General features: G+C 39.1%; 1 protein-coding gene across 1 annotated transcript; it reads left to right on the top strand.

Annotated features, from left to right (window-relative positions):
- On the top strand, nucleotides 1–14,489 carry FKBP14 (FKBP prolyl isomerase 14). The gene is made up of 4 exons (XM_004045244.5): nucleotides 1–434; nucleotides 3,936–4,087; nucleotides 7,623–7,750; nucleotides 11,843–14,489. The coding sequence occupies exons 1-4, from the start codon at nucleotides 238–240 to the stop codon at nucleotides 11,999–12,001; spliced, it is 636 nt and encodes a 211-aa protein (XP_004045292.1). The 5' UTR covers nucleotides 1–237; the 3' UTR covers nucleotides 12,002–14,489.
- The last annotated feature ends 690 nt before the right edge of the window (nucleotides 14,490–15,179 follow it).

The raw sequence follows: 15,179 nt of genomic DNA, 5'->3' as shown, positions 1-15,179 counted from the left end.
TCCCAGGCGGCCGCGTTATAAGAGCCAGTCAGGCCCGCATTTGGGCTTAACTCTTTAAAGGTAGGTTCGTGACCCTTGAGAAAATAGTTGGTGGTAAATGTGCCACGTCTTCTAAGAAGGGGGAGTCCTGAACTTGCCTGAAGCCATTGTCCCTAAGCCTTGAACTACGTTCTTAAATCTATGAAGTCGAGGGCCCTTTCGCTGCTTTTGTAGGGACTTCTTTCCTGCTTCAGCAACATGAGGCTTTTCTTGTGGAACGCGGTCTTGACTCTGTTCGTCACTTCTTTGATTGGGGCTTTGATCCCTGAACCAGAAGTGAAAATTGAAGTTCTCCAGAAGCCATTCATCTGCCATCGCAAGACCAAAGGAGGGGATTTGATGTTGGTCCACTATGAAGGCTACTTAGAAAAGGACGGCTCCTTATTTCACTCCACGTAAGTAATTATACCCCGCAGGTAAAATAGTAATTAAGAATCCACTCACTTATGCCAGCTCTCCAGCAGGAAAGGTGGCCTGTACCTGGTTTTACCTCTTTTACAAAACCGAAATATCTTATTTCCTTCTTTGGGAAAGGAAATTGTTTAAAGCCAGTTTTATATAGCGAGCGAGGCCTTTGAAGGTCTTGTTGGAAACATGTGGTCTGGAAAAGGCTGTTAATTTTTTTATTATAAAAATTAGAACTAGAATCTTTGAAATATTGCAGAAATATATCTGGGTGTATAATTGGCCAATAAGTAGAAAAAGCCCAAAAGAATTCTCATATCTCAAACTCCATTTCTTAAAGAAAATGACTTGATTCCATTTTTAATGTGGTGTAGGTGATGTTCACCTAAAACTTTTCACAGCGACTTCAAAAGCAAACTACACAATCACTTATTTGCCTGTTGAAGGATATACTAATGCCGTTTCACTGACCTACTTCTTTTGTTCTGACGAATGGTATTTTGGTCAAGGCACAGGAGCATGATTTCAGTCATTTGCTTCTTTCTAGAGAGTCAGACTTCATTGATGAGGTGGGTGTGGTTTTGGAAGTCTAGGTGAAGGATTTTCAGGTGGTTACACTATCATTTCTGTTCTATAAACGAAGAAATTGGAACATGGAAATGGTTTACAGCCTAATGATTTTCAATTAGGCATCGGTTCCATTCATTCCATTATGACAGTATTTAGTGAGCATTTCCTTGATGTTAAGCCATGTTCTGGGTGCTAGGAAGATTCAGAAATTTTGGCTTCTAATCATCTTCATCTATTCATTAATCTGCCCATCTATCAAACTCTTATTGAATGGTCACAAGTCAGGTCCTGGAGACGCAAAGATGGCTAGAAGCAGGTTCTTGTCCTCTAACAGTATACACCATCTACAGGCGGGAGAAAGGCAAGTAAATAATGCAATGATATAGGGTACAGAATATTCAAAGTGCTAGGAAAGCGTAACTGGGCCTGAAGTAGATAGGCTCCATGGGGTGGGGAAAGGGAAAGACTTCCCAGAGACCATAATTGAAATGAACCTTGGAAGATGGGTGGAGGTTTCCAGGGGGAAAGTAGGGAAGGATGTTGTAGGTAGAGGGAATAACATGAATTAAAACAGTGACTCTTCATAGCCCATCCTCCACCTGATTTTCTAATAAACTGCCTTTACTGGGCATTCAGACCTGGTCTGTCTTGAGGGTTGGGGAAATGAATGGGGCTCTTCTCTGAACTGTTAGCCCTGGGAAAAAGTTCCAGAAAAATGGCTTGCCTTAGAATTCTCAACAGCCCTTTCTTCTTGTCAACTAGGTGAGTGCCACAGCGGATATTAAATGATGTGATTTGCATTTTGAAAATTCAGTTATATTGTTATTTTTAGTCTGATCTCTTTTAGACTTAGCCTGACTTCTTTCAGATCTCTGAACCAAAAACCTGTGCTGACTTTGGTGGTAGCCATGGAATATTATTTAGCAGTTTGCTACTAAGTTCTAATACCTGATGAGGGGACTGTTATCATGCAGCCTCCATGTAAATGGTCAGAAGCTGCTAACTGTAAACTTCATGAAGAAATACCATCAAATTGGCCGGGCGCGGTGGCTCACGCCTGTAATCCCAGCACTTTGGGAGGCCGAGGCAGGCAGATCACGAGGTCAGGAGTTTGAGACCATCCTGGCCAACATGGTGAAACCCTGTCTCTACTAAAAATACAAAAGTTATCTGGGCATGGTGGCGCACACATGTTGTCCCAGCTACTCAGGAGGCTGAGGCAGGAGAATCGCTTGAACCCAGGAGGCGGAGGCTGCAGTGAGCCGAGATTGCGCCGCTGCACTCCAGCCTGGGCAACAGAGCGAGACTCCGCTCTGAAGAAAAAGAAATACCATCAAATGATCAGTTTGTAAGCATGTTTGCCATCTCTAGAACCATAGCCTATGGGATAAATTGCTTAGCCCTAAGAAGAACTGTGCTAAAATTGTAGTCAGTGATGAGTAGTAGAATGTTTCCTGCTTCTTTTTTCATTTCTAGCCTTCCCAAATTTTCTACAGTTGGCATTTTGTTACTTTGATCATTGGGCAAAATTACAGGAAAAAATGGCATTACCCAGATTTAGTAACCATGGTACTCATGAAGCGTCGTACAGTGACTTCTTTTTCTCACCTACAAGATATCCTTGAATAGAATATTTTCCTTATTGCACTGAAAGGGAGCTAGGTAGGGATCAGGCATTACTCAGCCCTTAAGCCTCCCTGTATGTAGTTCGGCAGGTTGGTTTTCCTAGGCTAGACTCTCTTCAACTCATGAGCCAGGACATCCTATTTCCCTCCTCCCCAGTTGATAGGGTTCCGCTGTGGCCCCACCCAATTCTCATCTTAAATTGTAGCTCCCATAATCCCCACATGTTGTGGGAGGGACCTGGTGGGAGGTAATTGAATCATGAGGGCAGGTTTCTCCCATGCTGTTCTCCTTGTGATAGTAAATAAGTCTCACGAGATCTGATGGTTTTACAAAAGGCAGCTCCTCTGCACACTCATTCTTGCCTGCTACCAGGTAAGACCTGCCTTTGCTCCTCCTTTGCCTTCCGCCATGATTGTGAGACCTCCCCAGCCACGTGGAACTGCGAGTCCATTAAACCTCCTTTTCTTTATAAGTTACCCAGTCTTGAATATTTCTTCATAGCAGTATGAAAATGGACTAACACACCAGTCCTTGAGGGGCTACTCTTCCAGACTTTCCTATATAGCCCCACTGTAGACCCCTGAGGAGGAAACTGGGCTAGGGTCTGAGTGGGGATTTAGGGATGAAAAGCAGCCTTTTCTACCCGTCAGAGCCATCAGCAGGCCATAGCTAAGGAAAGTTTGTAGGCAGGATATAAGACACTGTGCTTCTCACTCTTCATATCTGTGTGCATAAGGACCCACATATGTTGGCAGTAAATTCTCCTTAGCCTTTCAATCTCCTTCCCAAACTCAGCCATTTTTCCATTATTTTCTCCCTGTTCTGCAACCTAGTGGCCTTCCTGGGACAACATAACTTTGTGATTAAGACCTTGAACTTTGGAGTTAGGTTTAAAGACTGGAACTTAACCTGTGTTTCCTCATCTGTACAATGGGGTAGTAATGGTACTTACATTATAGACTTATTGTAAGGGGTAAGAGGCAAAAAATAAAATAAAATTTAGAATAATTCCTGGTATACAACAAATGTTCGAATGGTTGTTAATTGTTTTTATTATTTCCTCTGTCTTTCTTAAGCCCAGTCAAGTATGTGAAATTTGCATCAAGAAAGATGGGCAGTGAATTGAATTCCTATAAACTTGACTTGGAGGTCTGTGTGTGTGTGTGCAAATACAGAATTGCTGTATTTATAAATTTTTAAACTAATAAACTTAACCACTTACTGGTGGGAAAATGCACTAAAGAAAATTTTTTAGAGTTAATAAGGAGTTCTAATGTGGTTTCTTTCTGTCATAGTCACAAACATAACAATGGTCAGCCCATTTGGTTTACCCTGGGCATCCTGGAGGCTCTCAAAGGTTGGGACCAGGGCTTGAAAGGAATGTGTGTAGGAGAGAAGAGAAAGCTCATCATTCCTCCTGCTCTGGGCTATGGAAAAGAAGGAAAAGGTAATAGTATTTCTGTATTTTTCTTACTATAGCACTAGAGTTGTTCTCTGGATTAGGAGACAGAAGTTAGAGTCACTACAACTTTTTTTTTTCCCCTGGAAGTTAATAGGGGGTATGTATTCCTTTAGCAACTGTATTATGTCTTGAGTATCAATTGAAATGGCCAGTTTAAGGCCGTAATGTCTAAATGGGCAACTATACTAACAATAAAAAAAGAACATTGAGGTCTATTAATACTGTTCACCAATATGGTGGGTTGTTTTAATTGTGATAAAATATACATAAAATTTTGAACCATTTTTAAGTACACAGTTCAGTGGCATTAAATACATTCACATTATTGTGGAACCATCACCACTATCCATCTTCAGAATGTTCTCATCTTCCCAAACTGAAACTCACCAATTTACTTTAACAATGCAGAAAGAAAGATCCATTAACATAAGTGTTTGGATGAGTTGAACATGTGAAATATAGATTATTAAAGTACTGAATGCATTTTAGATGTGGGTTATATATGGGTTGTACTTCATGAATGTTAAGTCTCCCACAGCAAACTGGGAGTTCTTTTCATTCCCGTTTTTAAATTTATTTATAAAGTTTTTAATAATGTATTTTAAAAAAATCATAGAGTGACATGAAATGAATTTAATTCTCCCTGTGTCACAAAGCAGAAGCAAGCTGGCTAGCTGGTCCGGACAGCTTTTGTGCTAGTTTTTCAGGGCAGACACATATCCTGCTGTTCAAGTGAGAACCCCTGCACCTTTCCAAAGAGCTGCTTTGTGATATATATCAAGAGGTCTGGGCCAGGCATGGTGGCTCACACCTATAATTCCAGCACTTTGGGAGGCCAAGGAGGGTGGATCACTTGAGGTCAGGAGTTTGAGACCGACGTGGCCAACATGGTGAAACCCTGTCTCTACTAAAAATACAAAATTAGCTGAACGTAGTGGAGTGCACCTATAATCCCAGTTACTTAGGAGGCTGAGGCAGGAGAATTGCTTGAACATGTGAGGCAGAGGTTGCAATGAGCCAAGAACGTGCCACTGTACTCCAGCCTGGGGGACAGAGCCAGACTCCATCTCAAAAAAAAAAAAAGAGATCTGAAGATGTCTATATGCATTTATTCTATAATTCCTTCAAACCTAAGGGAATAATTAGATATCAGGAAAAAAATTTGTGAACAGGGATGTCCATAATTGCATTGTTTCTAAGCAAAAAATTGGAACTGTCGTAAGTGGTATACTGGTAAGAATTTAGCTAAATAAAATATGGCCCAGTTATTTAAAATGGCATTTCCAAAGAGTTTAAAAATTATATCTGAAATGCATGAGATACAGTGTTATATATAAAAGTAGAAAATAAACCTATAGTATATATGATAGTAAATATAGGAAAAAGTACATATACATAGAAAGTTAATCATAAGGAAATAAATAAGAATGTTAAAAATGGACTGTGATACTGGGAATCATATTTATTTCTGGTTTTATCATCCAAGTATGTGCTCTACAATGAGCATGTATTACTTACGTAATGAAGAAAAAAAAGTTTAAGTAGTCATCAGAACCAGACAGACAACCACTCTGATATAGTATAAATATAGACTTCATAGCATCCTGAAGTCTAAGGTTAACCACTGACAAAAGTGAGGAGTCAGGATTCACAGCCCATTTCCTGAGAAGGAAAATAGATGCCATATGGCAAGCATTATGTATTCCAAAATATACAAATCTATACAAATCTTGTTCATAGGATAAGATTAACTAACCAAATTCAATTCTTCTTTTAGTTATAATCCTCTTTAGAGAAGAAAACCAAGTATCTAGAAATTTTTTTCTGATGCTGAGAATGTTTTCATTTTATCTTTATTGTCTCACCTTTAATATTTATATACAGTAGTTCCCCTTTACCTGTGGTTTCACTTTCTACCGTTTTAGTTACCTGTGGTCAACTGCAGTCTGAAAATATTAAGGTATTTTGAGAATGAGAGACAGATTGCATTCATATAACTTTTATTATGATACGTTGTTGTAATTGTTCTATTTTATTATTTTTAATCTGTTACTATGACTATTTTATAAATTAAACTTTATCACAGATATGCATGTATAGGAAAAAGCATTGTATGTATGGGGTTTGGTACTATCCACGGTTTCAGGCATCTAATGGGATTCTTGGGACGTATCCCAGTGGGGACTACTGTACGTTGTATTAGTCCATTACTCTTTCTCATACTATATTTAACTCAAGTTTACTTCACAGTAAGTAGAGATCTAAATTTGAGTCATTTCCTTCAAACTGAATGCCATGAAACTAATTTTTCTAATCTGTATTTAACACTAATTTTGTAGTCTTTTAGTACATGCTTGCATGCCTCTTTTGGAAAGATACCAGTTTTATCAACAACCTAGCGCATGTCGCATCTCTGTCTAGATCTGAAATGGTAAGCTTCAGCACACTTTATAAGTCTTCTCTTTGGAATTTATGAATGTTCTTTCATGGAAATATGTGGGATGGGGGGAGGATGACTAAGAAATATTTAACATGTTTACACAGACCTGTATGTTAAATATAGTTATAAGGAAACAAGTTTGAGAAAAACAATTGTCCATACTCCACAGATGGGTGTTTTTGTTTGTTTGTTTGTTTGTTTCAGGTTCCTGGGATTTTAACAAAGCTCTTTTCACTTTTAAAGATTTTTAATTTCCCTTCTCAGAAATTCATTTTAATTTCTCCCCTCCCATGAAATGTCTTCAACATATATATAATGTTCTATATCAGAGGTAGTGTTTCCTAACTTTCTGAAATTGTTAAACCTTCCTGCATTATTTTTAAAGCCTGTGAGAAAATTATACCTCAATAACATGTATTGAGAGTTTACTATTTGTCAAGTTTAATGCTAAGTATTTTGTATGGATTTTTCTCCCTTTATCCTCCCAACAGACTCCTGAGGAGGAAATTTATTATCTGCATTTTATAGATGAGGAAATTGAGGCTTAGAGATGGGCAAATGTAAACTTCAGCCTCAGACAGTGTGACACCAGAGCTTACTCAATTATATGGGTAGAAATGCCTTCTAGTGGTAGAAATGGCAATACTGTATGTATTTCTAGGTCAGGACTTTCTGACCAAAAAGTTAGTTTATTACTTGTAATATACTTAACTCCGAATTATCTAAAACCCTTTAAGTCCTTCTTGACATATAATATGTAATATATTAATTATATTAGAAATGTAATACCTAAGCCATTAGGTACATCTCTGTGTATGTATATGCATTGTGTGTATGTGTATTTACATTTTAATTGCTAAGCCAAAGATAGAATGCTTTTGCTCTGCTAGTTTATATTATTTCTTCTTTTACTCTATTCTATTCGAGTAAAATATAATATACATAATTTTCATCATATATGACAATCTCAGGAAGGCTCTTTAATTCAGTTAAAAAAAATACTTTGTCCATTACCATAAATTTTCTATTATTAAAACTTTTGGCTCTTTTAAAACTTTCTGCCTTCTTTCCTCACGTCAGGTAAAATTCCCCCAGAAAGTACACTGATATTTAATATTGATCTCCTGGAGATTCGAAATGGACCAAGATCCCATGAATCATTCCAAGAAATGGATCTTAATGATGACTGGAAACTCTCTAAAGATGAGGTGACCTTTCCTTCTTCCTACTCCTCTTTCTACTTTTCTTTGGTTGTTTGGGGTTTTGTTTTGTTTTGTTTTTGTAAGTCACTTTTTAAATGAATATGTGTATATTTCAAATCTACTTTTATTTAGGTAACATTTATTTATAAGTTTTCTTAAAATACTGATGCTTTGAAAGTGGACTTTTTCATAGTGAATCACTGTTTTGGAGAGAAATATATTAAGACTTAAAAAGCACCATTCAATCTTTTGCTTTTTTCTTCCCAATGCTTAGGGTTCACTGTATCTTATCCTTACCCTTGGGTCTTTGAAAGAACAATTTTGCCAAGACAGTTTCCATCTGGAGTTACTGTATAAGAAGCTAGCTGTCCTGAGAAATAGCTCATGTGGACAGTTTCTGTTAAAACTGTAGACTGGCTATTAAATACATCTTGTAGTGTTTTCCTGGCAATTAACAGCAAGCAATTTACATGCTCTGTTTTGTTCAGGTTGCCCCAGAGAAAAGAGACCCCAGCCTGGGTTTTACACAGCAGGGCTCCAGCCCCATCAAAATCTGAGCCTTTGGGTAAAGAGAAAGGAAGAAGAGGCTTCTCCTTATAATTCGGCCATTGCTACACATACGCGTCTTAGTCTGGCTGCTGCGGGGAAAGAAGTGGAGGGAGATATTTATTCCTGTTTTTTATCTACTCACACTCCATTCTGTCCTGACTGGTCAGATATCAAGTCCCTTTCTATGCTTTGATCAAATTCATTCTAATGGCCAGGAAATGATTAAGTCTTGAATAAGCCAAATTGTTATGAACCAGGGGTTCATGATCCACAGCCACTAAATTTATAACACCTCATAGTATTACCAGTCATATGCCTTTTTCTTCCATCCAAGATAAATTTTAATTCCCTTTCATTAAATAATTTTGAATATATAACACAGTCACATGGTTCAAAACAAAAATATATTTATTTATTTATTTATTTATTTATTTATTTATTTATTTCCTGAGACAGAGTCTTGCTCTGTTGCCCAGCCTGGAGTGCAGTGGCAAAATCTCGGCTCACTGCAACCTCTGCCTCCTGGGTTCAAGCAATTCTGCCTCAGCCTCCCAAGTAGCTGCACCATCACGCCTGGCTGATTTTTGTATTTTTAGTAGAGATGGGGTTTCACCATATTGGCCAGGCTGGTCTCAAACTCCTGACCTCGTGATCTGCCCACCTCGGTCTTCCAAAGTGCTGGGATTACAGACGTGAACCACTGTGCCCAGCAGAAAGATATTTATTTAAAAGTCTTAGCTGGGTGAGGTGGCTCACACTTGTAATCCTACCACTTTGGAAGGCTGAGACAGGAAGATTGCTTGAGGCTGAGACTTCAAGACCAACCTGGCCAACATAGGAAGACTTTGTCTCTATTATTTACTGTTTTTTTTTTTTTAAGACAGAATCTCACTCTGTTGCCAGGCTGGATTGCAGTGGTGCGATCTCAGCTCACTGCAGCCTCTGCGTCCCAGGTTCAAGCGATTCTCCTGCCTCGGCCTGCCAGGTAGCTGGGACTACAGGTGCACGCCACCATACCCAGCTAATTGTCATATTTTTAATAGAGACAGGGTTTCACCATGTTGGCTAGGATGGTTTCAAGCTCCTGACCTTGTGATCCGCCTGCCTTGGCCTCCCAAAGTGCTGGGATTACAGGCGTGAGCTACCGCATCCGGCCTATTATTTACGTATTTTTAAAAGTCTTTCTCCTACCTACATCCTCTTCTATTCCATTATCCCCACGTCCAGTTTTATTAATTACTTTTTTCTTTCTTTCTGTTTTTTTTTTGTAGAGATGAGGTCTCGCTATGTACAAGCATGGACCATTGCACCCGGCTTAGTTTTATTAGTTTCTAATATATCCTTCCAGTGTTTCTTTCTGCAAATCCAAATACATAGTCTTATTTCCCCCTTTCTTACACAAAAAGAAGCAAACTATACATGCTGTTTTGTCATTTTGCTTTATTCACACAATATATCCTAGAAATACATTCTACATTAATCCATAGAGTTTAATGGATTAATGGATCTCTCCCCCACCCCTTTTTTTAACAACTGCATTAAATCACTTTAACTTAAAAATAAATATATACTATATGTGTACTTCTTGAAAGCTGGGGGAGAGAGGATTTGAAATTGCTGGTCTAAACAGAAGGAAGAGAGGTAATATAATTAAAACTGAAAATATAGGCTGATTTTCATTGTGGTGAATCTTGTGGGAAATTGAAAACAATATTTATATTTTTAAATATCTGAATGAAATGAAAATGGAGGCCGGGCATGGTGGCTCACACCTGTAATCCCAGCACTTTGGGAGGCCGAGGCAGGCAAATCTTCTGAGGTCAGGAGTTCGAGGCCAGCCTGGCCAACATGGTGAAACCCTGTCTCTACTAAAAATACAAAAATTAGCCAGGCATGGTGGCAGGTGCCTGTAATCCCAGCTACTAGGGAGTCTGAGGCAGGTGAATCGCTTGAACCTGGGAGTTGGAAGTTGCAGTGGGCCGAGATCGCGCCACTGTACTGCAGCCTGCATGGCAGAGCGAGACTCTATTTCAAAAAAAAAAGAAAAACAAAACAACAAATGAATATGGAAAATTGTAGTCTAGGCACTTATCAGACCTGACTTTCTGAGATTGAAAGGTTGTGATTAGACTCAATCTAATCACCTGATCATAACCAAAACCCAAAAGACCCACTACTTGCAGACATTTACTCAAGTCAAAGATGCCACTATTTAATCTAGTTTTAAGAGAAGTGTCCATGGGGTGCAGTGGTTCATGCTTCTAATCCCAGCACTTTGGGAGGCTGAGGGGTTTAGATTGCTTGAGCCCAGGAGTTCAAGACCAGCCTGGGCAACATGGTGAAACCCCAGCTCTACAAAAAATATAAAAGTTAGCCAGATGTGGTAGCACATGCCTGTAGTCCCAGGTACATGTGAGGCTGAGGTAGGAGGATTGCTTGAGCCTGGGAGGCAGAGGTTGCAGTGAGCTGAGATGGTGCCACTGCACTCCAGCCTGGGTGACAGAGCAAGATTCTGTCTAAAAGGCCGGGCGCGGTGGCTCATGCCTGTAATCCTAGCACTTTGGGAGGCCGAGGCGGGCGAATCACGAGGTCAGGAGATCGAGACCATCCTGGCTAACACGGTGAAACGCCGTCTCTACTAAAAATACAAAAAATTAGCCGGGCGTGGTGGCGGGCGCCTGTAGTCCCAGCTACTCGGGAGGCTGAGGCAGGAGAATGGCGTGAACCTGGGAGGCGGAGCTTGCAGTGAGCCGAGATTGCGCCACTGCACTCCAGCCTGGGCAACAGAGTGAGACTCCGTCTCAAAAAAAAAAAAAAAAGATTCTGTCTAAAAAAAAGAAGAGAAATGCCTAGTATTTAGATTCAGATTAAGAACAAGTAGTACGCTCTCATTGGGTATTTTCCAATAATATAAGCCCTATATGAGGATTGTATACATGACATAAGCTTTATCTCTGCCTTTGAGCAATATATATATAGAGAGAGCTATATATTTTTTTTTAATTTTTTAATTTTTTATTTTTTTGACAGAGTCTCACTCTGTTGCCCAGGCTGGAGTGCAGCAGCGCAATCTCGATTCACTGCAACCTCTGCCTTCCAGGTTCAAGCGATTCAACTGCCTCAGCCTCCTGAATAGCTGGGATTACAGACGCATACCATCATGCCTGGCTAACTTTTTTTTGTATTTTTAGTGGAGATGGGGTTTCATTATGTCGGCCAGGCTGATCTCCAACTCCTGACCTCAAGTGATCTTCCCACTTGGGCCTCCCAAAGTGCTGGGATAACAGGCATGAGCCACCACACCTGGCCCTGCCTTTGAGCAATATTTTGTGTCTCCACTGTAGCAGTTTAGCAACAGTTTTTTTAAGGGAAAAAGTTTCTATTATTTTTTAATTATCATTAAAACTATGTCATAAAAATGGCTGTTTCGAAGTTATTATATTTAGTTAAATGAACTAAATATAATAACAGTCCATGTCTGTGATATTGATTGGCTCAATGTGGGTATCTTATGAATCCAAGTTATTAATGGGATCTGTTATTTTGTAGGTTAAAGCATATTTAAAGAAGGAGTTTGAAAAACATGGTGCGGTGGTGAATGAAAGTCATCATGATGCTTTGGTGGAGGATATTTTTGATAAAGAAGATGAAGACAAAGATGGGTTTATATCTGCCAGAGAATTTACATATAAACACGATGAGTTATAGAGATACATCTACCCTTTTAATATAGCACTCATCTTTCAAGAGAGGGCAGTCATCTTTAAAGAACATTTTATTTTTATACAATGTTCTTTCTTGCTTTGTTTTTTATTTTTATATATTTTTTCTGACCCCTATTTAAAGAACCCCTTAGGGTTTCTAAGTACCCATTTCTTTCTGGTAAGTTATTGGGAAGAAAAAGCTAATTGGTCTTTGAATAGAAGACTTCTGGACAATTTTTCACTTTCACAGATATGAAGCTTTGTTTTACTTTCTCACTTATAAATTTAAAATGTTGCAACTGGGAATATACCACGACATGAGACCAGGTTATAGCACAAATTAGCACCCTATATTTCTGCTTCCCTCTATTTTCTCCAAGTTAGAGGTCAACATTTGAAAAGCCTTTTGCAATAGCCCAAGGCTTGCTATTTTCATGTTATAATGAAATAGTTTATGTGTAACTGGCTCTGAGTCTCTGCTTGAGGACCAGAGGAAAATGGTTGTTGGACCTGACTTGTTAATGGCTACTGCTTTACTAAGGAGATGTGCAATGCTGAAGTTAGAAACAAGGTTAATAGCCAGGCACGGTGGCTCATGCCTGTAATCCCAGCACTTTGGGAGGCTGAGGCGGGCGGATCACCTGAGGTTGGGAGCTTGAGACCAGCCTGACCAAAAGGAGAAACCCTATCTCTACTAAAAATACAAAAGTAGCCGGGCGTGGTGATGCGTGCCTGTAATCCCAGCTACCCAGGAAGGCTGAGGCGGCAGAATCACTTGAACCCGGAGGCGGAGGTTGCGGTAAGCCGAGATCACCTCCAGCCTGGACACTCTGTCTCGAAAAAAAGAAAAGAAACACGGTTAATAACATATAAATATGTATGCATTGAGACATGCTACCTAGGACTTAAGCTGATGAAGCTTGGCTCCTAGTGATTGGTGGCCTATTATGATAAATAGGACAAATCATTTATGTGTGAGTTTCTTTGTAATAAAATGTATCAATATGTTATAGATGAGGTAGAAAGTTATATTTATATTCAATATTTACTTCTTAAGGCTAGCGGAATATCCTTCCTGGTTCTTTAATGGGTAGTCTATAGTATATTATACTACAATAACATTGTATCATAAGATAAAGTAGTAAACCAGTCTACATTTTCCCATTTCTGTCTCATCAAAAACTGAAGTTAGCTGGGTGTGGTGACTCATGCCTGTAATCCCAGCACTTTGGGGGCCAAGGAGGGTGGATCACTTGAGATCAGGAGTTCAAGACCAGCCTGGCCAACATGGTGAAACCTTGTCTCTACTAAAAATACAAAAATTAGCCAGGCGTGGTGGTGCACACCTGTAGTCCTAGCTACTTGGGAGGCTGAGACAGGAGATTTGCTTGAACCCGGGAGGCGGAGGTTGCAGTGAGCCAAGATTGTGCCACCACTCCAGCCTGGGTGACAGAGCAAGACTCCATCTCAAAAAAAAAAAAAAGAAGCAGACCTGTAGCAGCTACTATTGAATAAATACCTATCTTGGATTTTAAAAAAGAAAAAATATATATAATTTTATTTTAAATTGGCTTTTATCTTTAATTCTTTTTTTTAAAGTTATCAAATCTTCATTTTCTAAGAGTAGCCCTTTATAGTGTACAAAATGATATTAAGTGCATTATTATCTTCGCTTTTCATGGCTCTGAGTCATAAAACAAGCTGGTGGATCTCACTGTACCTAATTTATAGACAAGGAAATTGTCATTCAAAAAGATTGACTGTTATGCCCAGGGTCAGCACTAACCTGCAGAACCAGTATTCAGTCCCCAAGTTCAGTGTCTTCTACTGCCCTCTACTAATGAAAAAGTGAAAATTTCCCTGGGGTCTAATTCTCTCTTCAGTTTGCTGTTCCGTTGTTTATCTTTGAGTCTTCATTCTCTGAAGATGGCTTTCTGCCTGTTTCTGGTACATTAGAATTCTCACTATGATATAGAAATGGCTCCAGTTTCATAGCATAATCTTGCAGTTAGCTCTGAATTGCCTCAAAAACCCTGAACAACGCGAGGTTCCAGATGTGTTTTACTTCTTTCATTCATATTTACCCCCATTTGTTGTTTAAAAAGAATTATGAACAATTATTACATCATATGTAGACTACTTTCACTGATTATATATTGACATTTTCCTCAGTAAAACATAAAGTTCTTAACAAGACTATACTGTAACACCTTTCTCCAACAAAATCAGCTGTATGTTGAAAACTATTAAGTCATTGCTAATGTTTTAAGCCATAATACAGAGAGCCTTATACTCTATGATGGGAGAAGGGAAAGTAGTTTGTCCGATGGTGCTACTCTGTATAAACATTACTGATGCTATCTATAGTAGGGCAAGAAAAGTAAAAAGAGTTTTGATTATTCAGGCAGCATTTTTAAAAACCTGTGAATTTGTATCAGTTCTCATCTAAACATTTGGACACAAGTATGAAATGAAAACATATGCACAAGTTATGGTTTTTAAGTTATCTGCTTTTTTTTTGGTTTCACTGTACCTTTGTACTCAGACTATTAGTGGGAATAATCAGACATGAACTGTGACTTCACATGTACAGTCATACCTCGCTTAATGATGGAGATGCACTCTGAGAAATGTCTAATTAGGTTATTTCATCGTTGTGGGAACATCATAGAGTGTACTTCCACAAACCTAGATAGTGTAGCCTGCTACACATGTAGGACATGTATATAGCCTATTGCTCCTAGGCTACAGCATGTTGGTGTTCTGAATCTTGTAGGCAATTGTAACACAATGGCAAGTGTCTGTTTATTCAAACATCTAAACACAGAAAAGATACTACAACAATAACAATATGGTATAAAAGATTTTGTAAAAAATCTGGTCAGGTGCAGTGGTTCACGCCTGTAATCCTAGCACTTTGGGAGGCTGAGGCAGGTGGACTGCTTGAGCCCAGAAGCTCAAGACCAGCCTGGGCAACATGGCGAAACCCCATCTCTACTAAAAGTACAAAAGCTGAGGTTGGAGGATCACCTGAGCCTGGCAAGGTCAAGGCTGCAGTGAGCCATGATCATACCACTGCACTCCAGCCTGGGTGACAGAGTGACTCCCCATCTAAAAAAAAAAAAAAAAAATATATATATATATATATATATATAAAATATATATACCATATATATGGTGTA

Source organism: Gorilla gorilla, chromosome 6, assembly GCF_029281585.2.
Source record: "Gorilla gorilla gorilla isolate KB3781 chromosome 6, NHGRI_mGorGor1-v2.1_pri, whole genome shotgun sequence".
Lineage (NCBI taxonomy): Eukaryota > Metazoa > Chordata > Mammalia > Primates > Hominidae > Gorilla > Gorilla gorilla.
This window is presented reverse-complemented; position numbering and strand designations above follow the sequence as displayed.